Source organism: Calonectris borealis, chromosome 1, assembly GCF_964195595.1.
Source record: "Calonectris borealis chromosome 1, bCalBor7.hap1.2, whole genome shotgun sequence".
NCBI lineage: Eukaryota > Metazoa > Chordata > Aves > Procellariiformes > Procellariidae > Calonectris > Calonectris borealis.
This window is the reverse complement of record NC_134312.1, coordinates 131,572,596-131,600,293: the sequence shown is the minus strand read 5'-3', so window position 1 is coordinate 131,600,293 and position 27,698 is coordinate 131,572,596. Positions and strand designations below refer to the sequence as shown.

At 37.1% G+C, this 27,698-nt stretch overlaps 1 protein-coding gene across 4 annotated transcripts in view; it reads right to left on the bottom strand.

Moving 5' to 3' along the window:
- Positions 1-27,338, bottom strand: part of APOO (apolipoprotein O) — a 35,378-nt gene extending 8,040 nt beyond the window's left edge. Inside the window, exons 1-8 of one of the 4 annotated variants that reach the window (XM_075174882.1) lie at positions 27,265-27,292; positions 24,150-24,213; positions 22,218-22,328; positions 19,771-19,890; positions 16,954-17,008; positions 15,803-15,898; positions 12,954-13,045; positions 7,329-7,436 (exon numbers count right to left, since the gene is read on the bottom strand). In XM_075174882.1, the coding sequence (XP_075030983.1) occupies positions 7,329-7,436; positions 12,954-13,045; positions 15,803-15,898; positions 16,954-17,008; positions 19,771-19,890; positions 22,218-22,328; positions 24,150-24,179 (612 nt within the window). In that variant the 5' untranslated portion in view covers positions 24,180-24,213; positions 27,265-27,292. Of the gene's footprint in view, positions 1-7,328; positions 7,437-12,953; positions 13,046-15,802; positions 15,899-16,953; positions 17,009-19,770; positions 19,891-21,084; positions 21,344-22,217; positions 22,329-23,325; positions 23,406-24,149; positions 24,214-27,264 lie in introns of those variants that run through there. The other 3 variants (XM_075174902.1, XM_075174892.1, XM_075174911.1) reach the window with 3 other exon arrangements.
- Between the last annotated feature and the right edge of the window lie 360 nt (positions 27,339-27,698).

Below are 27,698 nucleotides of genomic sequence, written 5' to 3'. Positions count from 1 at the left end.
AACTGAAAGGTGACTGATCAGAAACCTCCATAACACATTCATTAGTTAAGTGTTCAATACACTGGGATTCCATGGGATTAAAAAAAAGTTTAAAAAATCATTATTTGAAATTGAAAATAATATTGGAACTAAGGGGACTGTGCACAATGCTTTTTGTAAGGTTTCAGTACATGAGTGATTAAAAGACACCCCAATTTAGCTCACAGTCTCTAACAGAGATACATTGAGACCTCAGTTTGAAATGACAAACAAAAAAAAATTGCAATGATTTCTGTGAAAATTTTCCTTTCTTACAGAGAAAAATGCCCAAAAGCAACCTAGCCTAATGTCAAAAAAACAAATGTGAGTTGGCTTTTTTCTCACATTACAGCCTAGCCTGACGCAGAAGTTAGTTTCTGTTGCTCCTTCTGAGAAAGTCTTGCAGATGGCCAGGCCCTTTTACACTGGCACCTAACCTTAGAAATTATAACTCCAAAGGTAAGTATACATCTCTTATGCTTATGGAAAACTCTTGAAAAGTAGAGTCTGGCCACCAGAAAAAAACAACAGCTGCAAAAGTAAAACAAAGGCTCATCTGGACTCACAAATAAATAATTTACCTTTTCTTCTGTCCTCTTTTGTTTGCAATGTATTGCTTAGAATAAAGAGGTCACTGGTTTACCTTATTCATCCTCCCCCAGTCAATCAATAACTTATTCTCCATCTTTTAATTTTAGCTGAGCTTGAACTTAAGTCTCTCAGAAATATGAAGCACTTCAAAAAAATATTACTCTTAAGTTGCCCTAAAAAGCTCAACTTTCTGTGGAGTGGATTCTGTCTTTCCCACCTCTAACACATTTAAATTCACCACAGCCCAAACTGTGGTGAATCCAATCCAAAAGGAGTAATAATTTTTACAAGGTTTACTCTGCTGTTGTTCTTACTACCAAACAATAAGAGGAGAGCATATGACAGGGAACAGCATTTTCTGTCAGAAGTAGATGTTTATCTTTTAGTTCAGATGACCAAACTTTTGCTTGTCTGTTCAGAAGCTACCAAGACAAGTCTTACAAGCATTTACTGTAGAAAGATGCTCTCTCAGCTACTTATGTTGGTTTTTAAAAGATGCTCAAAACACAAGTGACTTAAAAACTCTCCTCTTAAAACACAGTTTAAGGTTTTCTACAGTCACAATCTATGATGCTTAAAGTAAAGCTCACAAGTGTCCACACACTGACATTGCAACTTCCACCAGAGCTTTCAGGTGAGGAAAATCCAGGTCCACAATTTCCTTGATGCTTGTTCTGAGCAAGCGCAGGAAACAAGTACCCAAAGCCGAGCGGTCTTTGCACTTGGAAGCACTCTGTCACCAGCTAACAATTAATAAAATACCCAGAGATAGCTATATAGATACAGCTATATTTTTAATATTTATATATTTTGTATGTGTAATAAATATATATCTAGGTTAATAATATATATTAGTATTGGTAAGTCACAGATGGTTTCTATCAACAGACCAGGCAGGAATGAAAACCTAACAATAAGCTACAAGAGTTTCTCTCAATCTCTGAAACTGTTTAAACAAGCAAATGACAGACAGCAAGAAAAAAGAAAAAAAAAAATCAATTTTCTGTAAGATCTTATTACTGATTGTAGCAAAGTGGGAAAGAGTACACATATGACGAAAGGAACAAGACCTGAAAAGGAGTGTGGTTTTAGAGTTCTAGTGCTGTTCTGGTTTTTCACATTTCGGCCACTTCAGTAAAACCAACGGGTGCCCAATTTAGTGTTGGAAAAGAAGAGAGTGTTGGAGAATGAATCCAGAACAGCTGAAAATACAGCAAAAGTCTTTGAGTGGTATAAAGACAAGACAAAATGAGAACTAACTGAAGAAAACTGTTTTTCTATGTGTTTCAGTACATACTAGCTCACTGGCTGGAAAAAAACTGGGTTTAAGTGACTTGGTGCCATAACACATGCCATTGTCACTTGAAGACAAAGTCATGATAGTATGAGAGCTAACAACCCTACAGCACAATACAACAGTACAAATTACGAAAGTATTGAAACCAGAGGCAGAAGAGGAAGGGCAAAAAGGATGCATTTCATGAAAATAAACATAAGATAAGCTGACTGACAAACAGGACCCGATTGCTAGAAATTTGCAGGTGGCATATATCGAACTGTGGCTCTTACAGCAGTTTTCTGTAAAGAATTTATAATCCCTTGTATAGAAAACCACAGTCCTTAAGTTTATGCTGTTGCACAAAATCCTCAAGTTGCTATGGTTCGTCCATCCCTCTGACTTAAGGACAGGTATTAAAGCTGATAAACTCAGCCAGTATTAGAGATCGCCGTTGGGGGAAAAAAAAAAGAAGCTGCAATTCACTGGCTTAACAGTTCAGCTAGTTCAACAGTTTTGAAGGCACTGGAAGGCAAAAAAGTGTAGAAGAAAAGAAATGTAGAAAAAGGTGATCTTGCACAAACTATGATGTTATTGGGCAGAGCAGAGGGACCAGTTACTCACAAAGACTAGCTGAAGGCAATTCAGGATATTAGCCTTCATAATTGCAAAACCCTAGTAATGAAAGTTTGATGCCGCCTAAGACTACGCAAAAGGGTTTCATTCTAAAAAACTGCATAAAGGCATAAGGTGGTATGATTCTCTACAAATTTTGCAAACTAAGTTTAAGATAAAAAAGGTTTGAGGGACACATCTTCCATTTCGTTATCGCTTCCCCTAAGGATTTACAACCTGATAATATAAATGTTAACAGTAATTCCACTGATTTTTGTGGAATTACTTGTGAGTAAAGATTACTCAAGTAAGCAAAAGATTTTCAGAAGATAAAATCCTTAAAATATTCCTGGCCCCCCAACAAGATTGTTACATTTCTTCTACCATCTCCTCTACCTGGGGGAAGAAGTAGAAAAGTCGCCCACTTTCTATCGAGATAAAGTACACAGAAGCTGAATAACTACTCCTGCTGTCCTTGATTAGGAAAATGTTTCATCCTTCTGCAAATAAAAAATGTGAACACTGATTTTTACTTATGGTACTTGTGTAGTTTTAGCAGAAGGCTTTCATTCTGGCATCCTGAAGAGCTGGCTCCTTCAACAAGCCAGCTTCAGGATACCAGAATGCTATACTGTTAACAGCGTATTCAGAACCTTATCAGACAGACTTGCTCTATGGAGGGGCTCCAGCCACAGTGTTTCGAAACACAGCAGCAGAAGGTCACGGAATTAATCTTTCTTGGCAGAACTTCGATTTCAGTTGATATGAGCTCAATTTGGCACAGGTTTTTGTTTCATAAAACCTTCAGAAAATTAACCTACCACATCTATTTTAATGACATATTGCTGCACAAACATGAAGTTATGCACAGCTGTAGTACCTATGACTATCAAACAAATTATGAGCAACATAACAAATTAACACAAGCCAAGAAGAGCCACCCATATATTGCTTGACTGTTTGCAAGAATCCGTTGTGTAGCAACAGGGAAAATGCTAAAGTGAATGTCACAAAAACAAAAAATAACATCTTTTGCTCTGGCATGGTTTTATGAAATGGGTTACATCTGCTATTACAACAACTCAAGAGTAACATTTATGTTTGCCTTCACTAGTTCAGGAATCTAGCTGCCTAGTATGACAATAAGAAATAAATATATAAAAACAACACAATTCTTTCACAGGGCTGTCAAATTAAGACAGATGTCCCAGAATCTATCCTAGAATGATTTGCCAATTTTATTAGATGATAGTTAGAAGTACTTATTTTCTTCCATGACACTTGTGTATCAGAGTAAAAGCTCCAATAAAAATACAACTTATATTTATAACAGAAATTCTTTTGCTGGACAAGTTGATACTGATTTGGTGGATCCAATAATCTGTGTGAACAAAAAGTACTTTTTTGCACTAGTATAACCACACAGCATTAGAGACAGACTGAAAAAGTTTTTCTAGGGTAAACTTCACCTCTCATCTCATGTTAGGGATACACCAGTGCTTATATGTATAAAAAAGGTAGAGGTTTTCATTATTAATTATGACTGACCTCATCCTGATAGAGCACCATAACGTTATCTTAAAAAAAAAAAAAACACACCAAACAAAAAAAAACCAAACCCACCCCTACCCCACCAAATTCTCAACTATGTATTTTATGCTGCTTCACCAAAAGGAAGTTTCAGAGCATACTTCTTCCATTAGAAATACTTTTCAGTCCACATTCTAGTGACTTCAAAAGCATGTGACTTTTTACAACTGCTGTTCAGCTCCTCTAGACACCAGGGAAGCAATAGCCTCTCTTCAACAATTTCAGAGGACAAAGAAGCAACGAGGCTGTATACTACTCCAGGGGTAAGAGATCACTGAACATCTGAAATGCAGGCAATTTCATCAAGTGCCTAGTGCTTCTTCATTTGAGTCACAGGATTTTTGTATCTTGCCTAATCCATGAAGTTAAATGGCAACACTAACAATATCTGATCAATTAGATGAACTTTAGGAGGAAACCATTCAATGGCATTTCACTCCTTTGTGCAAATAACGTATTTTGGCAACTAAGGGGTGTGATTTAAAGATTCTGCAAGGAGGAAGAGAAAGAAGTGTGTTTACTTAGTGGTCTCTGCAATTTTGCATGTCATTTGTTTTTCTGCTGAGGTAGCAAGTGCTTGAATAAGCCTTATAGTAAGATGAAAGCTTCAAAAGTTTTTGCCTTCCAATAACAACCACATGTTTCCTTTTGAAAGCCTGGGACACAATAAAATAAAAAGCTCAGCTAATTTTTACTGATGCTGTCAGTTTGTCTTTCTGAAATATTTTAATGTTGCCTTTTTTTTTTTTGAGATACTTTTTGACAGCCTAGGTTTTACAAAAGGTACAGTATGATTAACTAACCTTTGTTTATTCAAAGAGCTATACAACTGCATTTACTGAAGCAGGTAGGGCCAATACAGGATGAGTATGCACTGATGAAAGTCTCCACTCTCATAAGACTCAGCAACTGACAGGACACGAGCATTTCTCCAACCCAGCTTGTTTGGAACTAGTTCTGCACTTAGACCTACCTAGGGAACTCTGTCCCATACCTGCAGTCTATTCAAGTGCAATTGCCTCTCCAAAACATCTCCCTCAGTGGCTATCCCCCTTACGTCTTAGGTCTCTGGGTTAAAAATACCATGTTCTGGTCAGATAGGACTCTGGTTTACAACTACCCAGAAACCATACATCGTTGTCAACCTAGTATGAACTGCTACCAGTTGTGAGCTATGGCTCCATCAGGAGGTCCACAGTAAAAGACCAAGACTTTCTGCTGGTTCAAAGTTGTTTTTAAATCACCTGTTAGTTTTGCTAGGCTACATTAAACAACTAAAATAAGAGATGGGAAGCAGTCTGCAGCTAGGGCAGCAGTTTGTATCAACAGAACAAGCATAGTTGCTTGGAAATCAGGAATTAAAGATGCAGCGAGTTTAGAAGTGAATTTAAAACCACAGAAGTTTTACGTTACACACCTGAACTTTTATTTCTTTAAGTAGCAGTTTAAAAAATACCCTAAAAACCTTACAGGCTCTCCCTGGCACACATTTAATCAACACGCACAGTTCTCTGCTCTCTTACACAATGCTTCACTATGCCATCTACATATATTTCCTAGAAGTCAGTTTGCTTATCTGTGTCAGAGAACTACAACTACAAAGACACCTTGCTCCTGTGGGGTAACAGAAAGGTCTAGTAGAAAAAAAACCAAAAAACATCATTGAGATACTTAACACCAGAAGCTTCAGGCAGGTTATAAATTATGATCAAGACATTACATAACATAATGATTCATTAAAACAAGTTCCCATTTCTTCACAAGTCAGTGCTAATCTACTAGTATCATTAATCAATCACACTGCACTTATTTTGAAACTTGGTAGCATTTTGTAGAATGCAAATGCATTTAAGTAGCAAAATAGAATCTTATTTCAGATTTTTTTTTGGGGAGTATTTATGAATATTTACTCTGACATAACGATGTCGCTGTGTACTGCTCTATCGGACATCACTATCCAGTCATAACATCTAGCAATTTGTAGAAGCAAACAATTATAGATATACAAAACTAAAACCCTACAATTCACTACATTTGTGTACCATGTTTGACCAAATCTACAGATGAAGTTTAAGTACTGTGTCCCGTTCCAGGTTCCCCAGTGTAAGAGAGACATGAATATACTGGCTAGAGTCCAGCAAAGGGCCACAAAGGTGATTAAGGGACTGAAACATCCTTTCTTACGAGGAAAGGCTGAGAGAGCGGGGACTGTTCAGTCTGGAGAAGAGAAGACTCAGGGCAATCTCATCAGTGTGTACGAATACCCGAAGGGAGGGCGCACAGAGGACAGAGCCAGGCTCTTTTCCGTGGTGCCCAGTGACAGGACCAGAGGCAATGGGCACAAACTGAAACACATGAGGTTCCCTCTGAACATCAGGAAACACTTTTTTTACTGTGAGAGTGACTGAGCCCTGGCACAGGTTGCCCAAGGAGGTTGTGGAAGTCTCCATCTTTAGAGATATTCAAAAGCTGCCTGGACACAGTCCTGGACAACTGGCTCTAGTTGGCCCTGCTTGAACAGGGGGTTGGACCAGATGACCTCCAGAAGTCCCTACCAACCTCAACCGTTCTGTGGTTTTATACAGAAATATAATATACATTATATATTTAAAAAAAAACTAATATAAATATAAAGTCTTAATATACACTGCTTTAACACACATAAACATATAAGCAAATAGTTAGATACCAATACAAACACTAACTCAAAACCAGGAGAAATTCATTCATGTACACTGAATAATACGACTTAAATAGAGTGCAACTACTTTAATGACTACAAATCAACTATGGAAGAGCACACTTGCCGAGATACTGAGATTTAAAGTAACTAAAGGCACACATGCCTTAAAATGGTGGTATTGTATAAGCATGGACCAGAGGAGTGCTGGAAAAAAAGGCTTCCCTTCTCTGGTGAAGTATGCAAGGAAATTGTACTGTATCACTGATGCTCAGTAGGGGGATTAGGGAAAACTGCTCTGTAGGGGAAATAAGGAAATCTGGTCCATTCTAAAACTGAAAATAAGCATGCAGACATTCACTTAGTTGTATTAGCAATGTTAATTCAAAAATGCTGTTTTAAAGAAACCTCAGTGCTTGCCAAACTCTGGAAAACAAAGCCATTATGTTAGCATTTGCTCTGTCATCAGAGGCAGGCATCTCTAAGGTAAGACATCATATATTCTTTGTCTGAAAATGCAGTGGTAGATTGAGAAATCAAGTTCCTCAGACTTCTTACCTTATCACTTTTTTTCCCAGATTTCTTCTTCTTAGGATTATCCTTCCAAAGAGATTCTACAGCAATATATCCCTGAAGACTCCAGTCATACAGCTGTGTACCAGCAACCTTTGACACAAAAGATATTAGAAAGCATGAACTTAATAATCTGGGAAATATTATTTTGGTTCTTGTTTAAGTGGAAGAAGTCTCAAAACACAAGATCTTTAACATTTTCCTGTTCAAGTTCAGAGTGTACAGCATTAACATCTTGAAAAAAAAATGAGGAAAAGCCAACTTGCCAAAAAACTGTTTGAAGACTACCTGAAAATACATCTGTATAAGAAAGGGTGGAATGATGCTGCACGGAAACAATTTTGGGTTTCTTAGTATTCGACGTTCAGATTTAACATATGCACATTATTTCTTAATTTGACCATACTCATTTTAAAGACAAAAAAAAAAAATCCCCTACTTAGTTCGTCACTATTTTACAATTTTACACTTTCACTGCTTTTACAGAACAGTAAGAGTACCCCTTTGTTTCTTTTTATTTGCTATTTAGAAGAAAGAGCTAATTTGCTGATGGATGGCTATAATGAATAACCAGCTGTCAACTCTCAAAACAGAAGACAGCTAGGAAAGATGGCATTTGCTATATTACACCAACAGGTAATTTTACGACAGGAAAAATCCCCAAGTCTAATAAAAGAGTATCTCCTGCCCCTTACATGATATGGAACTGTAATAGTCATAGCATCTTTTAAAACTCAAGAGTGTTGGGTTTTCACAGCTCCAGGCTCAGCTCAGTACTCACTTCCAGTTTTCTGACAAATAAAGAATAGCAAAAGTGGACAATTTGCCCAACTAGACAGCTGTTAAACTGAAAAACTTATGAAATCAAGAAATAAGAAGGTATCACTATCTCCCACAGCAGGCAAAGCTGGAAAACCAAAACTATGAGAACAGGGCAAGCATAAATGATGTTTCTGAAACAGTTTCTGAATGAAATCTTTAAGTTTCTTCCAATCTCCAACAATTCACTGCTCAGAGATTTCCTGAGCCAGAGGTGATTTCTGTGTGTATAACAATGCCCAAGGAATTTCCCCTCCTATGAACTTGTTGCACTTCCCCTTGAACCCCATGCAAATTTTTAGCATCCACAACATCCTGCGCCAAGGAGTTCTACCGCTGGGCACACATGGTACAAAGAACCACTTCCCTTTGTTTGTCTGAACAAAATTAAGTACACCAGTTATGTACCATAATGGTAAGGGATGTGCTTCTGGGCAGAGATCATGTTACTACCTTACACAAGAGGCTACTTCATAATTAAAATTAAAAGAAAACAAACCCAAATCAGCAACTACATTTCTGAGTCACAACTAAATCCAAAACATTGACTGTTTTAAACACAAAGAACTAGCATATTTCTCACCACATTTGACAATCACAGTTGTAGTTTGGTTTTAAACAAGTTGGTATGATGCACTGAGTCTTCTCTATATTTGGAGGTGATAAAGGTCATCAGAAAAAAGCACACCAACTGTTCCAGGGATGAATATGTTAAATCTCCAAAATCCCTCAATTCAAACATTACAGGTATAGACAGTCATCATCTTCTTCAGTATCAGGACTGTTCATTCTCAAGTACTTCAGCAAACTAGTTCTGAAACTCAGAGGAGCCTATGGCTCATCTGGAAAGATAGTGTGATCAGTTGTGCAAGCAGTACAAATCTACCAGGACTGAAAAACAACTACAATAAACAAACAAACAGAGGGGTGTTTTGTCTGCAATGTTACTAAGCTATCAACATAAAATGAGAAAAAACAACAACTATCCATAAGCCATTTCTTGTCCTGCTTAAAAATACCCCATTAAAATACTTAAAAACACTCTAAATACCTAACAGTAGAAACTTAAAAATATTCTTATTATAGGAGTCATATGATCAAATGAATTATGAATTGCACTAAATGAGAAACTGGTCATTCATGTTGCTAGAGTAAAGTAGCACATCACAAGATACAGCAACCCAGACAGCTTTGTCTGACACATTCAATCAATGTTTCAACACTGTACACACCTCCCAACATGCAGATCTTCACAGCTTGCATGGGTTGAAAAATACAGTTCTAGATAGATTGTAAGCTGCAAGTTACAGGGTCAACAGGAACATAGACAAGAAATTTTTATAACCACCCAGGGCATCCTCTCACGAACACACCACTAGAGTCATGCATTAGGCTTGTGTTTTATACCTCTCCTCCTCATGAAGCAGTTGAAGAGAAAGCAGGTGGGTACTGCAGTTGCCACCGCTATTCTTGGGAGTGGCAGTTCCAACCAGGAAAAGTGAAAGGAACAATCACAATACAAACAGTTCATTCAATTGTTCAAAGTGCTCATTCCAACATTCATACAAAGAGTTCCTTTCAAAGACAGACAAGTTTTTCCATTCAGTCATCTGGAATTCTTAATTTCTGGAAGGTAACAATTTCCAGCTTGTTTGTGTTAAATTACAACACGCTAAAATATCACCTCTGTTCAATGCAACACTGTAAGTAAGTTTGTATGCTAAAATTTGAACAAACAATATCAAAAGTCAGATTGAGTGGTTCTCAACAGGGACTCTGAAATAGTTTTAAAGTGACCTTGGGCCACAAACACCCGTACTAGGCGCTACTGGGGTAGCATCAGCAGTCTCTAAGGCCTAATGTGCATGTACACAAGCTCCCATATTTTAATTCTACATAGGACCATAAGCATACAATATTGACTGTACCGTATGTTTTATGTCAAGATTATAGAGCAGAATTATGGTTAGCAATTATTTATCTACATTGCATGCTGAGAAACTAAACCAAGAATTTGCTGGCTTTTCTACATTTATATTAACAAAGTAGTCATAGTGCAATTTCACAAGCATTTCATTCTGCAGCAAACATGGATCAAGTGACCCCAGCTCCTTCTTTTCAACCCACAGTTCCTGTATATGTCATGCTCTCAGTTGTGCCCGCACAACTGTTTATACCTTCTGGACTGAACTGAGCAAGGGACGTAGTATAGGTTCAAAAGACATAGAAATAATTTAGTTTGTTGTCAAAGAAATAAACACATATTAGGAAGCTTTTCTTACTTTCAAGAAGAAGGTAAGCATAACACACACTACTTTAGAAAATTTGAGAAGTTATAACAAGGAACAAAAATTAATTCTCATGATAAAAAGATTGATTTAAGTAACTTCATAACGGAAAGTTTCTTCCAGATGGAAGATAAGCCACAGTAAATACAAAATATTTTGAATGTATTATGATTAGCTGGAAAGCAATACAGTTCCAAAACACTAGTTAAAGTTCCACAGAACAAAATAAACTTTAGTATTAAATTCAGTTCCCTTACCACATATACAGTCTGACCATTTGTTCAAAGCTATACAAATTAAAGTAATACTAGCAGTGAGGAAATAAATCCCTTACAAATTTGTGATTTATTAGAATGATTACTAAAGCAGGGAAAAAAAATCAGTCTGTGCATTTCTTCCATCTCCAGTTAGATGAATAGTGTCTGAAAACTACCTATTACCAATGATGAATTCTGTGCTATAACTTCACTTAGCAACTCATACATTTTAATTAAAGAAAAAAGTTTTCTTCCAGACAGATGCATCAAGTGTTGTACCTCAACTGCAAATACATTTTGCTGTGTTTATTTCCAGCTCTCCAATGGAAAGTCTTTAATAAAGGTGAGAAGGGAAAAAAAGAAAAAACACCGAAAACTTTTTTAGTCTTTTAAAGTATGGTCAAATCTGAAAGTTTACCAAATGAAGGAAACTGTACCAACCTGTAAATGAAAAAGCAGTGATGAAGTACTCAAATGTGGAAGAAAAATAAAAAGAACATAATATAAAGAATAAATAAAAAATTTAAAATTTATGTTCCAGAATATTTCCTGTACTGTTCTATTAACTTGGCAAGTGAGCTTTGTACTGCTGGCATCCCTTTCCAGGCTCACAGAATTTTTTTGAAAGGCCTATGAAACATTTCAAAATAATTACTAGAGATTAAAGTGCTTCCAATTTCAGATTAAAGCATAAAAATTATGGACAGTAAGATCTGATATGCTTAAAACTTTGCTTCTTTAAGAAAAGAAAAGTGCGAGAGAGATTAGAGGAACCAAAACAGTATCTAGGATATCACACTCTCCACAAAAGTTTTCAAACTCATACGTCTAGTGTCCTGACCAAGTCGACAAAGCTAAACCTACTCCAACCAAGTTTCAGGCTCATGGTCTCGTATCAGATATTTTGTTACAATCAAACTAAGAACTGTGAATTTATCAAAGGGCAATCATGCACTTCAAAGTTTTCGTAAAATAAACACGGTATTGTGAAGCTGTTAGTAGCAAATCCATAGTTAAGACTGAACTGAGCTTCTTTAAAAACAGTAACATCAGTTTGAACACCATTCAATCACTTCCCACTTCTCTGTTCAAAAGGCAAGTAAAATTTCAGTACACAGTTTCCAACAGAAACGTCTAAGTTTCTTAAATTTTGATGTTCTTTTTCCTGCCACTTGCACCATTTTCACTCCCTGGGAATAAGTCAACAGAACCATCTGGATTTAGAGCACCTGAATCCTGGAAGCACTAAAAAAAGATTCCATCCAAGATCAGGGTTTCGCCATGCTGGCAGAGTTCAAACACACCATTTGTTACTTTCCCTAAGTCAATGACCTTTCAGTTTTCAAAGAACATCATGTGTTCTTGAGAATATCCTATTTTCATCCTGACATCTCAGTGTCATTCACAAGTCACCAATAACTGGATAGCCAATTTACCAAATCCTGAAATATAAAGTATTTCTGACACACTAAAATATGTGCACTGTAAGCGGTTAAAAGCTAAATTTGAAAAAGATCGTGGTGGAGAACTGAGAAATCTGCCAGTACAATTAAGTGTGGACAGCAAGACATATAAACTGACATCAGTAGCAGCTGTAAGCTGGTAAGTCTGGTCTCTTCAGTTCTTTCTTTCACAGGAAACCCACTTAAGCAACTGTAAGTTAACATGTTTCCTATGTGCCTGAAACAACAAATGCATAAACAAGAAAGGCATCCAATAAGCAGCAGAATTCTTACCCCATTCCAGAATGTGCATGCCATCTTTCTTAAAACTCTATCCAATAAAAAGCAGAAAACTTCAATAACAATGTTTATCTCAAAATGTTGTTCCTATGATTTCTCTATAGACTCTCCTTTTTTTTGTCCTTTCTTTCTTTCAAATCCTGTTTTCATTTGCTCTCAAAATATTTCAGGCTTTCTTACTATTGTAAGTAACATGCAAACTGCACTTAATAAGCGTATTTACATTAATTTATAATTATTTGAGGTTAGAGATTCAGAAAGGAAATTATGTTCCTCAAACTGAAGACACTACTGCAGATGTTAGAAAAAAATAGTCACTAAAAGAAACAGAGTATCTGACCGTCTTTTAGCGTAGACTGCATGTTCTTTGACAAAATAACTATCATTTTGTTAAGTGCCAAGCACACTGACATGGCTTTTAAAATGGATTACCAGTTAATTTGAAGGTAGGAGGCAATAATCAAAGTAAAAGACACTTCTCCAAAGAAAGGTATCATCACTGACCTTTGCAATAGAAACTGCTTGCTGAGGGTAATACATGGAGGCACCAATACCCATGAGACCTGCAGGATACACTAACTTCTTTATTCTTGAGCCTGTTTCATAACAAAAAAAAGCAAAGAAAACCCAAAACATTGTTAGAGATGTTAACCAAGACAGCTGAATGGCCCTACCCTTTTATTTGCAATCAAAACAATTTTATTAAATGCAGTTTAACATATTTTCTGTTCAGTCCTACTGGTTTGTTAAGAAACATGATTACTCTGATCAGTAATTATTCTTTTAACCTTTTTAAGAGAATATTTTTATTAACATCTTTCCATAGTGAAAATTACCTTACAACTATACTTATTGTGGTAATACATAATTTATTTTGGTACTGAATAATGAATTAAAAGTCACAGTTAAGAGGTACTTAAGAGAATTATACCAACTGATACTCTTTTCTAAACTAAAAATAAAAACTCAGGCAAAGAAAAGTTAGGATAGCATTCTTTCAATACATCAAGCAGAATAAGAGACGTTCCAATACAAACTTTCTAAGTTACCTTGACTCACAAATATTGATTCTTCCACAACTACTCTTATGAATAATTTTTCTTGATTCACTGTAGCAATTTGCAAAGCATTTGAAAGTATTTTTAAACTAAAGTACTTACAATTATGCTATGTACCTATTGCTCAGTCCCCAACTAAATTTTGAACATTTTAATCAATTTGAACTCTCTATTCAATTATACAAGTCTAAAATAATTTAACTGTCTGAAAAGATCATCCTCTTATCACAGCTGGCCACAGGTTGTGTATCCTGGCTGGCCAGTGACAATACGCATCACTGAATCAGTGACAGGGCATGCTGCAGTTTATCCAGTCAGAAAGGAACATAGAAGGGAGCAGGTAAAGGAGAAAAGCAAGCACTACAAGAGAAAAAAGGTCATAGAACAGCCGTACAGGAGTCAGGATGCAGTAGTTCTGCTCCTCATAGAACAGCCTGCTCTATATGCGAAGCCACACGTGCTTCTAATAAAGGAATAATGAATTTTGAAGAGGAAATGCATGTTAGAAGTGTTTAGTGTTTCCGCTAACATATGCTCATGATGAGATGAGAAACTTAGCAGTAAACAAGAGACATCTATAAAGTGATGTTGCTAGTCTTGTGAAGGGGCAACTTGGTACCAATTAGCTATAAGAAAGCACAGAAAAGGCAAGCTTCATTGCATCTTTACAATCAGAAAAATTACACTTTTGTTGTAATTTCTGGGAATGGGGAAATCTTCCTTAGTGATAGCTTATCAGTGTGCCTACAATATCACTTTAGGAATAAATATAACCGTTGAAGATATGAATGCCTTCCAGCAGGCTGCGACCTGCTGGAGATTCCCATTAGAAGGAAGTTTAGGAATACTCCCATGTCCATTACAGTACTTCTCAACAAGGTTAGAACAAATTATCTTCAACAGCATTTTAAACCAAGCTGGATGACTGCACAATATTCACATAATTGAACTCTGAACGCTGTACTTTCTACTTAGTGAGCAGCTGTATCTTCAAGTGTTATGGTTACACCTGCAAGATTTTATCTGTATCTTCCAAGAGGGCAATTTTTCCAGTGAGACCAAGGGGGGAAAGGGATAAAAAAAGAGGACATTTGGTTCTAACTTTCTGTAGCATCAGAATTAAGGGGCACCTCCTTCTACAGTTTGAATACTTTCTGGAAATAATGGTCAGTATTGTAAATTATAACCAAACAAAAAGTTTTAAAATTATGGCTCCCATCCTAAAAGATTAACAAATCAGCCATTTGTATTATAAGGGATTTTTATTTTTATTAAACTTAGGACTCTCTAATCTTTCAGATCCAGCCCCAAGACCATACTTCCCCCCCGCAATTTTGCTACAGTCATGAAGGCTGGAAGCTGATCTCATTCATAATCACATAACTCAAGAAGCAGGAGTTTGAAGAGAAAGACCTTCAAATGGGTAAAGTTGGAGACCTTGATTTTCATTATAAGTGCATATATTCACAGAATGCTTTCCATTTTTACATAGCCAAGCAGACAGTTCCAGTTTGTTCAACACATCAGGCTCCACAAAGGTGTATTTTTATCCAAAGTTAGTCCTCACTAGTTTTTAAATTCTAGAACTTTACAGTTCCGTTATCTACAAGTTTTCTTGTTGTGTTACTTCATTTCACTGTATTAAGAATATCTCAATACAAACACAAAATACTTTTTCACAATTAACATTTCTTAAAATAACATTTATTTCTATGAAAGCATAAACATATTAGTTTCTTCAACTAGTGTGATGAAATTAACTGTATCACATTTCTATAGCATAAAACGTGCATGTATTTATAGTACAGCCAGAGTTCACAAGTATTTTTGCTGAATACACCATCTGTGTTTGGACACACAATATTTTGAAGGAACTTGAATATACAACTAATTGTACATGTATCACAGTTCAGGAATCTCTCTATTTTACCATAATTTATTCCTCTCTAGTTTTCTACAGTGACATATGTGATCAAGAACTTAAGTAATTAAAAAGATTTTTAGGCTAAAAAAAAAAAAAACAAATCCTCTTCTACTTTTGCTATAATAAGCTAGAACCAGAAAAGATCAAAGACTGGATTCCAGTAACAAATACAGTATTCATAAACAATAATTGATGGTTATTACACACCTGTTACATTAAGTTTCTTTATAATTGGAGGAACATTGTAGAAACATGCTTTTACAGTTAAGTCAGATCTCATGCGTCACAATTAAAAATTAGTATCCAAAAAACCACAAATAAGTTATTTATCCCGAATCATAATATAAGCACTTCAAAAGGTTCCCACTTACCTCTAGCAAGAAACAATCCAACAATTCCAGCAAAACCAATCACACCAAGCCTTGGATAAAATCCAGCAGGGGGGTTTTGGAGAAATTCATAGCCCTCTGAAAAGAAGTCAGAACAAAGTGCTTTAATGTAATGTGAAAGTGTTTTTGTGATAAGGAATCATCAATACATGCTGGCAATTGTTACAAAACATAAAGAGTTATCAAAACACATTTAACTATCATGCACATTTTAGATCTGCTGGCATAAAATTCAAAGCCTTTGAGATCTTCTCTAGTGACACATGAATGAAACTGAACATCGTATTGTATTCACCAATTTTCATAGAAGCTTTTGCCTTTGCTCCTGGGCCATCTGTTTTGTTTTGCTCTTTTGCATCTCGGTTATATCTTTTTCAAATTAGTGATAAAAACCTTTGCAAAATGGATTCTTACATTTATTACATGTTAACAAGAATTAGTTTCAGTAAAACACTGTACAAAAAACAAATCACAGAACAAAGGAAAGACACAGCATAACAAAGCTCACTCCAAGATGTGAGTCCGATGGGGGAATGGAAAACTATGAAAAACCTTCCATACAAAGGAGTTTAAAAGACTGAGACTGTTAAGTTTAAGCAAAAGAGGCGCAGTATCCGAGATGAGCTCTAGACAGCATCCATGCTCAGTCGTGATGTATGAAAGGATGCTTCCAAAAACCAAAAATAAATACAAATTATTTTCAATTAATTCAAAATTCTTAGGAGATCCAAGGAAGTAAACCAAAATGAAAAGGCTAAAAATTACAAACAAAAGACCTAACACTTGTGACAAGTAAAAGACATTGCAGGAAGTTTCAGTTATTAGGCTGGGTCAAGCAAATACTACCGACTGGGAATAAATTGTGAGGCTTTTTTTCCTTCTTTTCCTGCATCAATGTCACTAAAAATGATAGTTGTCAACATAGATGCAGGTCTCAGATTTTAATTGTTTAGAAATGTAGTGTTATAATGACCTACAAAGGAAATTTAAAGAGATATACAGTGCAAATAAAGTAGTCTTAAATGCATTAGAAATTATATATATAATGATGCTTAATGGAATTCCCTTTTAACATAAAATATAGTACAGTCCTGCATTTTAAATTGCTAGTTAAGAAAACTAAACTGATTTACCTCTACCATGCTCAACAGCTTTTTCTAATTTGGGCATAGCTTTGGCATAAAGATCCTAAAAAAAAAGAAAAGAAAACAAAACCACAGTAAATAGATACCAAGTAAGTAAAACATTAACTACAGATTCTAACTGACCTGACAAAGAAAAGAAAAGAAAAAAAAAAAAAAGAAGAAGAAGAAAAAAATTAGTGTCGGGTCCCTAAAATAACTTCTTTTTATTCCCACTTCCACCCTTCACTTACAGGGCTATGCTTGCTTAACATTGCATTTGGCATAACATACGGCTTTTTCTCAAAGTTGCCTTTGGACACAGATGAAATACAATACCTCAAAACACAGAAGTCAACTTCAATATTTCATTGAGTTCCTGATCAGGCAGCTGAAACTCAGGATTATCTCAGGTTTCTCAGTGTACGTAGGTATTGCAAAAATACTTGAGTTGATGCAAAGAAAGGAAGTACAACACTGTAATAAACTCCTTCCTAGCACTTCACAGGGGTACATGACTCATTCTGCAACGTGATAAATTCCACTTTCCAAGAGACTATCTTAGGCTAACAAAATTGCATTTTTTAAGTGACTTGGAAAATGAAATGTCCACATAATGTCCAAAGTAAATCATCAAAGAGCACTGCATCAACGCCCGTACAATGTCCAAAGTAAATCAAAGAGCACTGCATCAACCCCACAAATTAGTTCTAGATTTTTTTCTCAGACTGAAAATATGCAGAACGTAAAAGAACTCACACTGCCTTTTATCAAAGTAGACAAAAAAAAAAATCTCAATAAAAGCAACCCTGCTAATTATTATGCTAATAATCCTTTGGAGAGACAATGCAAGACTGTCTATCAATTAGGGAACAAATTCATACACATGTATGCCCAAAGCTAAAGCAGAGAATGATCTCGCAATACCACTTGAGCTGTATCTGCGCAGAAGTGAAAGCATTTGTTCAGGATACTGCATGGGGGATAATATCTTTAGAACTTTCGTTTCCTCACTGGCAAGAATGACTTGAAAAAAAAAAAACTTGTCATGAAAAAAAAGTGTTAGCATGTGACACACAATATAACTCTAAATGGATGTTGGTCTTATTAAAAGCCAATGGAAAAAAGAACTTGCTCTAAAGACCCCAGAGACTAAGTCTGATCTTCTGTCACAGCTCTCACATAACTGGCTCATTTGTACATCTGTGTTTTGAACTGACTTTCCACTATAGTTAAGCAAGCAATTTTGTGAAAGTAAAACGGATATACAAACATAACCAATTTTATTCTCATTATCCTGGGTTATGCTTTTAATTTTAAAGACAACTGAGACACACCTAAGATGTTCTTTTCTTTAACACAGCAGGGGGTGGGGGTGGTGTAAAACCAGAACTATCTCTGGCTACAGTTAAGCAAGCAACATGACCCCAAATACATAAAGTTTACATGCCCGCTTCATAACATGAGTCAGTAAACCACTGCCAGGAAATGGCTTGTTTTGTGTGAGCAGAAGAGCACATCTTATGTAAATGATCACCACGCAGACAAAAAAATAAAGCAAATTGGAAGACAACAGGCCAGTGAGACATAAAGCACTGTTCAAGGCTTACCTGCAGTCAGTCCAACTGGGCAACTAACCTCGTCTCAAATTTCATTCCCAGTTACGGTTACCACAGGCAACCAAACAGAACCCATGCCTTTAGGAGGTCAGAGCTCTAACTATCCTGTGGAAAATCCCCCTTCTTCAAAACTGAAGTCAGTACTCCTGCTGGTGGCACTTTAGAAACACATCGCTAGACTGAGTAACCCTGAATATTTCTGAAAAGATGTTTCAATACTGTTAAAGGTTAGTACCACAACACAGAACTTCTGGGCAGAATGGACATCCTGATCTGAACAGCTTGGCTTTCTATAGAGAACTGGAAAAACAACTTGCAGTTTAAGAAGGGGATTCACAACAGCCAGAGTGCAAAGTCACCTAAAGTTGCCAAGAAGCAGCCAGATGACAAGGATGCCCTCGCTTCAAAAGTAAGCCTCAACATGTGCTGGGTCAGGAAAGAGCAAGAAATCCATCATATGACTCTGCAATCTAATATCAATAATTTAAGCCTTGATTACAAAGATCTTTGTTTTGGTCTATGCTCCAAAGACTATTTTTGTATTTAATGACTGTCTAGTATAAACATGCTACCTAATAAAATATATAAAAAAGTTTTGGGGTAAGGTCTAGGAGCTAGGTTTGCCACTATTAGTGGCCTGGCATTTTCTCTAGTCCAGAAAGTCGCATTCCTTCCCTCAACATTCCAGTTCAGCTAATACTGATTTATTTTCTGCAAAGTTGTGTTTTGTCACAGTTGCAGCGAGGACAGCTCGGTATTGCTGCTCCAAAACATACTGCTTGATAATTTAAGGTCTTCTCCTTGAACATGGAAAAAGTAAATTTAATCACTGTCCTGTCTTCCTCAGTCACAGGACAGTACCAAATCCAGATATCCCTAGATATCTTTAAGCTTAAAGTTTATTTCAGATAACAATTCTAAGCTTTAGTTAATTTTCTTTTAATTCTTTTGGACAAATAAAAATGCGAAAAAGCAGAGGTTTAGTTCAGCAAATTAGTAGAAAAAAACAACTGGTTTTGTGTGAGGAGGGGGTAAATATTATGACCCAAACTGTGGAAAACTTTAAGTAACACAGCATTTTGGAAAAATGCTTGTACAGCTGTCAACTTTTACTTTGCTGGTATCTATTAATTCTGTTCCTAAAAAAATAAAATCCCAGTTCAACCCTTATCACTGAACCACTACCAGATGTGATATAAAACCATCATACCTGACACGAGGCTGTATATGGTTCCATAACATGCCGTAAACGCGAAACCCCCTCTTCCAATTGGGTTTGTGGATTCTCCACATATTTAGTCTCACGAGCTGGAGAGGAGTAGAGTGACAGCTGTGAATATTAGCAAACAAGAGGTTAAAAACAAAGGTGTAATTGTGTAAGTAGGTCTTCAGGGCATGAACAGTCTAACCAGAGAACGCCTAACAGAGTGCTTACTACATAAACAATGCATAATAAAAATTCAGGCACAGCTGTGAGACAAGCATTATGAGCAAAGTTTAATTATATACTATGATGAAGATGACTTCAAATTGCTACGCAATTCATCCATAGCTGCTATATGATCCAAGTCACAGGTTATAAATTAATATTAAACTAGTTTAATAAGAACACAAAACATAATTGTGAAAAATGTTTCTGGTCTTAATCAGCACTTCTGGTTCCCAGTTAACACACTAAATGTACTAGAACTCTAAAATCACAATCAATCATTTTCTATATTTGCACAAGCCATCATTAAAGAGTCTAAGTAGCTTCTAACAAAGGTAACATCCGATACAAATTTGTCTGTTTGTTACTGAGCAGGAAAATGGTATGACATCCCCAAGTTGCAGTCATTAACCACATCAGCAACTGACAGCATTAATAGCACCACAGGGCTGAGCAAATAGGAACTGTAACATCCACCTGAAGAGCAATGGGCATCTTCACATAATAAATACTAAAACACTATATTTAGGGTGTTTAAAATCGTATTCCATTAAAAAAAAAAGACCAAATTCTATATTGTTGAATATGAACAGCAAAGCTTAGATCAAAACAAAACCTGTTAAAATTCCTAGCAATTTATATACTACACTGATGTTTAATATAAAGAGCTTATATTTTATACCACATTTATACTACATTTACTAATTTATTATAATCTGATGTTTACATGTATTCTTGCATCAAAGTGTAGCTAGTCCTCTTTTCAAGATAAGTTGGAAAACAACTGTACCTCTATAATAATAAAAAAAGCTGCTAACCATAACAAAACATATAACGACATAGAATTTGGCAAATAATTTGATAACTCATGCAGCTGGATTTCCCATAATACTTTGAAAGACAAGCATTTTAAGTCTCATTTCCCTAGGAAATCCTGTCAAGTCTGGCAATCATAGTCACAATCAGTTTAAATTTGATCCTGTTAGACAACCTAACAGCCATGTCTGGCACCAGGACAGAAGTCTCAGAGATCAGAAAATTCCCATACATTTTATGAAACTAGACAGCTGACAGTAGAGATGCAAACTAACGTACACTGTGAATGGTAAGAAAGGCAGCCAAAACTCCACGGCTTGCACATTCTGCTTTGCTGAAGCTGATGGGCAAGCCAATTATTCAGCACATAGGTAACTTCAAACTGCTGCCTCATTACTGACTCATGCCAGCGGTGGTGTTGGGCACGTGACGGCCCAAGCTAAGGTTCTTTCACTGGCGTGAAGCCAGGAGACTGCATCAACTATTGATCCTCTCGTATTACACAAGTGAACTGCCCATGCAGACACATCCAAAAGACCTAAGTACACACAAAAATAAGTTTCATTTAGTTTCACTGCTCACTTTAGCTTGGGTTGAAGCTAAATTTTTAAACATCTACAAACTCTCATGGATATAAAGCTGTATTTAGTTATGAATTACAGGGTTTTTTTTAATGTTGGAGATCGTTGGAGATTGTTAAAAGCCTATGCAATACTGCTGTCTAAAGTTTGACAGGGTGTTTTAAAGCTCTACTTGTGATATAACCAAGACATTTGTAACATCATAGAGAAACAATAAAGTAACAGGTTTTAATTATCACTACTTATTGCATTTGCTGTTCCTTAGGTCTGAATGCTGTAAAGAAAGAAAAACTGATAAAATTCGGTAGGCTACTATATCGGATTCAAAGCATTGCCAGACAAGAATTTTGCCTGTAGAAGAGAATATTTTTAGAAAAAAAACCTTTTCATTTGCTGTTTTACTGGAGAATATAAAAGAAATTTTATTAGAATTTCCAACAGTACTTGTAATGAAAAATACATGGTGTTACCTGGATAAGAAGCAAAGAAAATATTCCTGGGGATTTGAAACATGACCACAAGTGAATCTATACACATGAAAAGGTAATTTCTGAATGAAGAACAGAAGGCTTTAATGTAGGAAAAAGATCTTGCACACAAGCAAGCCTGACACTGTCAAGCAGAGGGCATCAAATGCAACCCTCAGGTAAAAGAAGCAAAAGCATATCGACATCTCCATTACTGAAAATGGAGAAGCAAGTTTAAAGGCAAGAATACAAAGGGTGGAGAGATGTACCTAAATGCTTTCACGCATTAAAATATAATGTCTTTCAGAATTCCACAGATATTTCCATATAGATAGAAGAGCACTAGGGCTCTAACCATACTTACCTCCTCAATTTTCAGCAACTCCTTTTTAGAAGTCTCTTTCTCTGAAGAAGAAGCATAAACCTGGATAGACAGCAAGCTCAGGCTAACAGGGGTGGCCCCCAGCCGAATTACCTAGGAACATTATAAGAAGAGATGTAAATCAGCAAGTTCAAACAAAACAGCAACATGTTTGAACACATCCATGTAGACAATGTTTATGTCCTTGTATATGTTAATAAGTGATATATTAAGATGCTTAGAAGGTAGGAGAAAGGGGAGTCAGTGGTAGACAATCTAATGCTCTCAGGCACTCAAACGATAACACCTAAATTATTTAGATGGTATTTAGAAAAACCTAAGGCTAAAGGAGACAGTAGATATAAATGCTAATCTCATCAGTTTTCATGTCACAAAAAGATCCTCTGTTTTCTCTCACTTGAAATATAACTTTTGTCAATTTTCTTAGATAGATATTAACAACATTATATTCATATTTTAAGCAACTCCTTAACAGCTCCATTTTTCCGTAGTTAGTACCAAGAAGTTCAGCATTTTATTTCTGTATCTAGATTTAGGAAAAAAATGAGACCTGCAGTTGAAAGTATCAGAACATAATCACTGCTTTCTTAGAATTTTAGGAATGTCTCCTACTTTTCTGTGAGAAACATGAATTACAGTGCATCGTGACAGCTACTTGACTGTTTTTTGAATACTTTAGATTCAATCCAGTCACACAACACAACCACCATGAGTAAGGTGAATATAACTCTTCCTACATTCAGGACCTACACTAAATAGTATTTCTTAACAGGAAAGACTGCTTTAACTTAAAAAACAGAAGATAAAAATCTTAGCTGTGTAGCAAATCAAGAATGCACAGAAAGCGTCTTCCAACAAATCGACATCCTTATTAACAGCAACATTTAACTCAAGAAACAACAGTTCCAGTGGGAAACCTTTTAATGTCTCATATTCATGTTATTGGTCAGATAAACATGTGCAGAGTTACAACAGCCTGTGGTTTGTTGTATGAAGTTACAGCATGAGTGAATCTAACAGCCTGCAGCCACCAAACTGGAGAGGTCTGGCTCTGCTAGCGGCATCCATCCCCAGAAGTCCTGCTGCTCACCTGGCCCTAGCTTTGGTGGCCGGACGCTTCCACCGCGAGGCAATTCACCTCGCCAATCTGGCACAAGATTAATCCTGAAAAAGAAGTGGAGAGCTTTGTGCGGGGTCAGTAAGTTGAACCCATCCACGAAACACCCTGACAAGCACCAGAGGAACCGTGTGGCCAGGGAAGAGGGGATGAAAAAGGAGAAGGCAGCAAGCCCTCTTCCTTTTCAGAAATAGTAAGGGTACATTACATTGACCTAGCTGCTTGTGAAACTGAAGCCTTGGTCAAACCAATACAACGTTCATGCTGTTATGATGATAACTGACCTAGAGTCAGGACAATTACTCTGAAACTTTGTTTCTGCCCATTGCAGAACTGTTAGAAAATAGCTTTAAAATTATCCAGACTACATGCTTATTGCATACAGATCAGTATTTGCAGCTTAAATTTCTTCCACTGCTTTACAGATGGAATATTTATTAAGTGTAACCAAGAGACTCCTCAAAGTCAAAACTAGACTATACAGTTGTCAAACTTCCTGAAAATGTTCATTTGCGTGTAGAGAAACAGCACACAAGAACTAGGTCATAGGATTTCTTTTCAGAAAGACATAAGGGATCTGATGGATCAAAAGGTATGGAAAAACTTGCTTAAATGGAAGTTTTTCCTTATTTGTATTTATGGACTCGTTATTACAGCACTATAATGAAACACTACAATGACTGGATCAGCTGTTTCACAGCCAAGGAAAGACATGAACAATCTTTAATAATGTTTGCTTAAACAAAGACGTTTCACATACTTTCATTAGCCAAGATAAAAACGTGAACGTCACTAACCATTAATAACTGTAGAATATATTTCCTCATTCTTTCCTTTTTTCACTGCAAAACTGTTCTGTCACTGAAAAGGCAAAAATCTGAAATGCACTTTCATTCTAAAAACATGCTTTCAGTAAAATATTACTTCCTGTGATTTTTGGAACATTTAAGAATGAAACACACAGCTAGAAAAGACATCAAGACATTTATGACTCCATTCACTTTCCTCAAAGGAATTTCAAATTTATTTAAACTACAGCTACCAGTTAGCTGAACAGCCATATTCAGTGCAAATATTTCATGTGAGCCTAAATTTCAATAAGTCTAAAACTACAGATAGCTTTGGTAGAGCAAGTACTAAATCAATGGCATATACTACACTCAAAAGAGGTTGGCAGTAGAGGAGGCTTTTGAAATAAGCCTTGAAAAACACACCTTCAGAGAGAGCCACTCAGAGACAAGTGACTAAAACTTAATTCCTGAATATAGCAAAAGTTTGTTACATGAATACACATGCAGAGTCTTTACATCTTCTATTTAACATTTCTACAAACGTCCCTTGCAGTAGGAAAAAAAAAAGAAAAAGAAAAAATCCAACAGCAATATCAAAAAATAATACTTTAATTAAAGTATAATTCATTATTGATAACCTCTGTTTAAGAAAAATAAATCCAGTCTGCTGTGTTAAACAACAGGTGTGTTTTTTACTGCTATTCAACACCATTTATATTGTTTGAAAATTATCTAAATGTCACCAGCCAAAACAGTAAATCCAAATGCTTTAAATTTGAGATTTGTATATAAACACACGGAAACAGCAGAGCGTAAGAATGGTTTCACAAACAAATATCAGTGATGACAGAACTACTCATACTGAAAACACCATATTATCAAAATACTGAAGTGCAGACATTTTCCAAAGGTTTCATATCTACATTTTAAACAAAACAAAATTAACCACTAAAAGTGCAAGAAGAATCTCTCCTTGAACGCACTGTTCAAGCTATACTGCAATGGTCTTCTACATCAGTTAAGTTTACGGGACAGATACAACCACTACTAAAGTACCGTATATACGCACACTAAAAGGTTTAGTCGGTAGTATTAAAGATTAACCGTTCTACTTTCAGTTTCCAAAATTCACTTTAGGATCTCATTTCTTAATTTCGTATTAACCACATATTACTAAACCAATTGGTCTTAGTAAAACATTTTGATTGAGTTGTGCCTTCAGTCTGCCTGTCTTACAGCTATTCAGTTGATACCAAAAAAATAGAGCTGACATTCTTCTCTCTAGGCAATGCTCTGCATTTACTTTAAGTAAAAAAAGATATTAAGTTTATTCCTTTCTCAAGCTGAAGAACTCAACTTTATCTGTAGACACCAGATAACACATTAGCAAATTCCATCTGAAAGTTGGAGGGAAAAAGACTATCACACTCCATCTTCCATTGTCTTGCTTTATTGTCTTTCTCAAAGTTCTTAATTCTTAACTAAAAAATGCCTCTGGGAAGAATAAATCCCCTATTAGTTCTCAGTACAAACGGGGGGAAAAGACCTAAAGATTAAGTAGAAGTTTTGTGGTTTTTTTCCTCATCTGTGGTTTCTCAGTTCACTTGTTACTGTTATTGTCAGCCTGTCAAAACTGGGGAAAGGAAGAATAAAAGGAAAAAAATCCTTAATCATACTTTTGTGAAGGCTGATATTTGCCCTAATGTATGAAGCTGCTTCGTTTTTCTCTTCTTTTTCCATTCTTCCCCCTATCTTTCAACCCCAACTAAAAAAAAAAACAAAAACCTGAAAAACAAACTCTTGAGCACTCTTGTTCCCTGAAGCACAGATATCAAGCACAACAAGCCACCTCCCCCTTTTGCTCTTAGAGGCAAAAAATTAGGTTGGCCTGAAGCATTGGAATCTGCCTAACCTCAATGGTTGTATAAAAGTAGTAACGTAGTAGTAGTATATGTCAACCCACAGGTTCACATATAACCCCTTTAATGACAATTCAGTATCACTTACGGAATTCTCAACGATCCTGAGATAAAATCCTTACATCAGAATTTAAAAAATTGCCCCAATATTAAAGTACCAAAAAAATGAAGTTGCAACATGAGCAAGCATAGGCTGCTCAGCATATCGATATATTGGTATATATTATCAATACTTGAAAACAAAAAAGGTACAAAAGAGAACGAATTTCAAAAATCAAGTGTCACCAGTTTTTAAAAAAACTCTTGCTTCTCCAGTAGTCATGACAACAATTTGATTGAAACTTGCTTTTGGCCTGAAGGGATCTGGGGCTCTCTTCTTATCACAGGCAAAGACCTTTGAGCCAATTATCTGATTTAAGCACAGATCATGCATGTTCACTCCTTTTCACAAATTTCGCTGACAACCTACATGCAATAAAGGGAGACTTTCAAGACGAGGACTTTTACAACTGTACGAATCCAAACTCTGTCAGAACACTAACTCACAGCTCCATGCTGCTGTATTCAAGTAATTTTAAATAACGAATGTGGTGTTCATGTGTTTCTTTTTGTGCAACACGAATGCAATTTCGAAATATTAAAAAGAGAGATTATGCAGCTGCAACAAGAGTGAAACAAACAGCTTGAGAGCTACCGACGAAATACCCGGGGTACAACTGCCACCAGACAATACAGATTTTAGAACAGTTTTAGCTAGAACGTGAAAAAAACAGTCGCTGGTAACAACCCCAGGGTCTTCGCTACCGCGTCTCGTCAACCGAGTGACAAGAACCTGCTTTTAAAACGGGAAGCGGGAGAAACGGGGGCCCTCCCGGGCCAGAGCACCCGCCTGCAGGCCGCCTCAGCGCGGGGCCCCTCCAGCCGCGCTCCCCGGCCGCCCCCTGCCGGCCTCGCCGGACACGGGCGCCCCCAGAGCGACGGCCCGACGGCCACCCTGCCGCCTCCGCGGGAACCGGCGCGTCCCGCTGCAAGGCCCCGGGCAGAGGCGGTGGTGAGGCCTGAGGGGAGGGGTCGCCGCCTTGCCTCCGCCGGCTCCCCCGGGGCGAGGACGGGCGGCGGGCAGCCCTGGTCAACGGAGCGGGGCTGCGGAGGGGCGGGCGGGGAACAGCAACGGCCGCGGGCGGGGGCAACGGTTTCCTCACCTTGAACATGGCGGTGCCGAGCGAGCGGTAAGCGCCGGCCGCGTCGCTGGCGCCGTGACGTCACGAAAACCCGCCCGCCGGGGAGGCGGGGCAGCTTGAATCAGCCCCCGCCGCCGGCGTGACCCCGCCCACCAGCGCCGCGGTAACCTGGCAACGCCGAGGGGGCGGGGCTTCCTGCCACATGTGGTCCCGCCCATCAGCCACCTGCTGCCGCCGCCGCTCCCGCGGCGGCAGCCAGGGCTGAGGGGAGCGAAAAGGGGAGAAAAAAGAGGAGGAGATAAAAGCAGAAAGGGCAATAGCCGTGTACGGTCAGATTCAGGGAAAAGAGGCACAATGGCTTGTTTAGGCTAAGTGAGGACGTGATTTCTATAGGTGGTGATATTAAAAGCAATACAAGCACGTATATACGTAAGGGGAATACGTCAGGCACATTT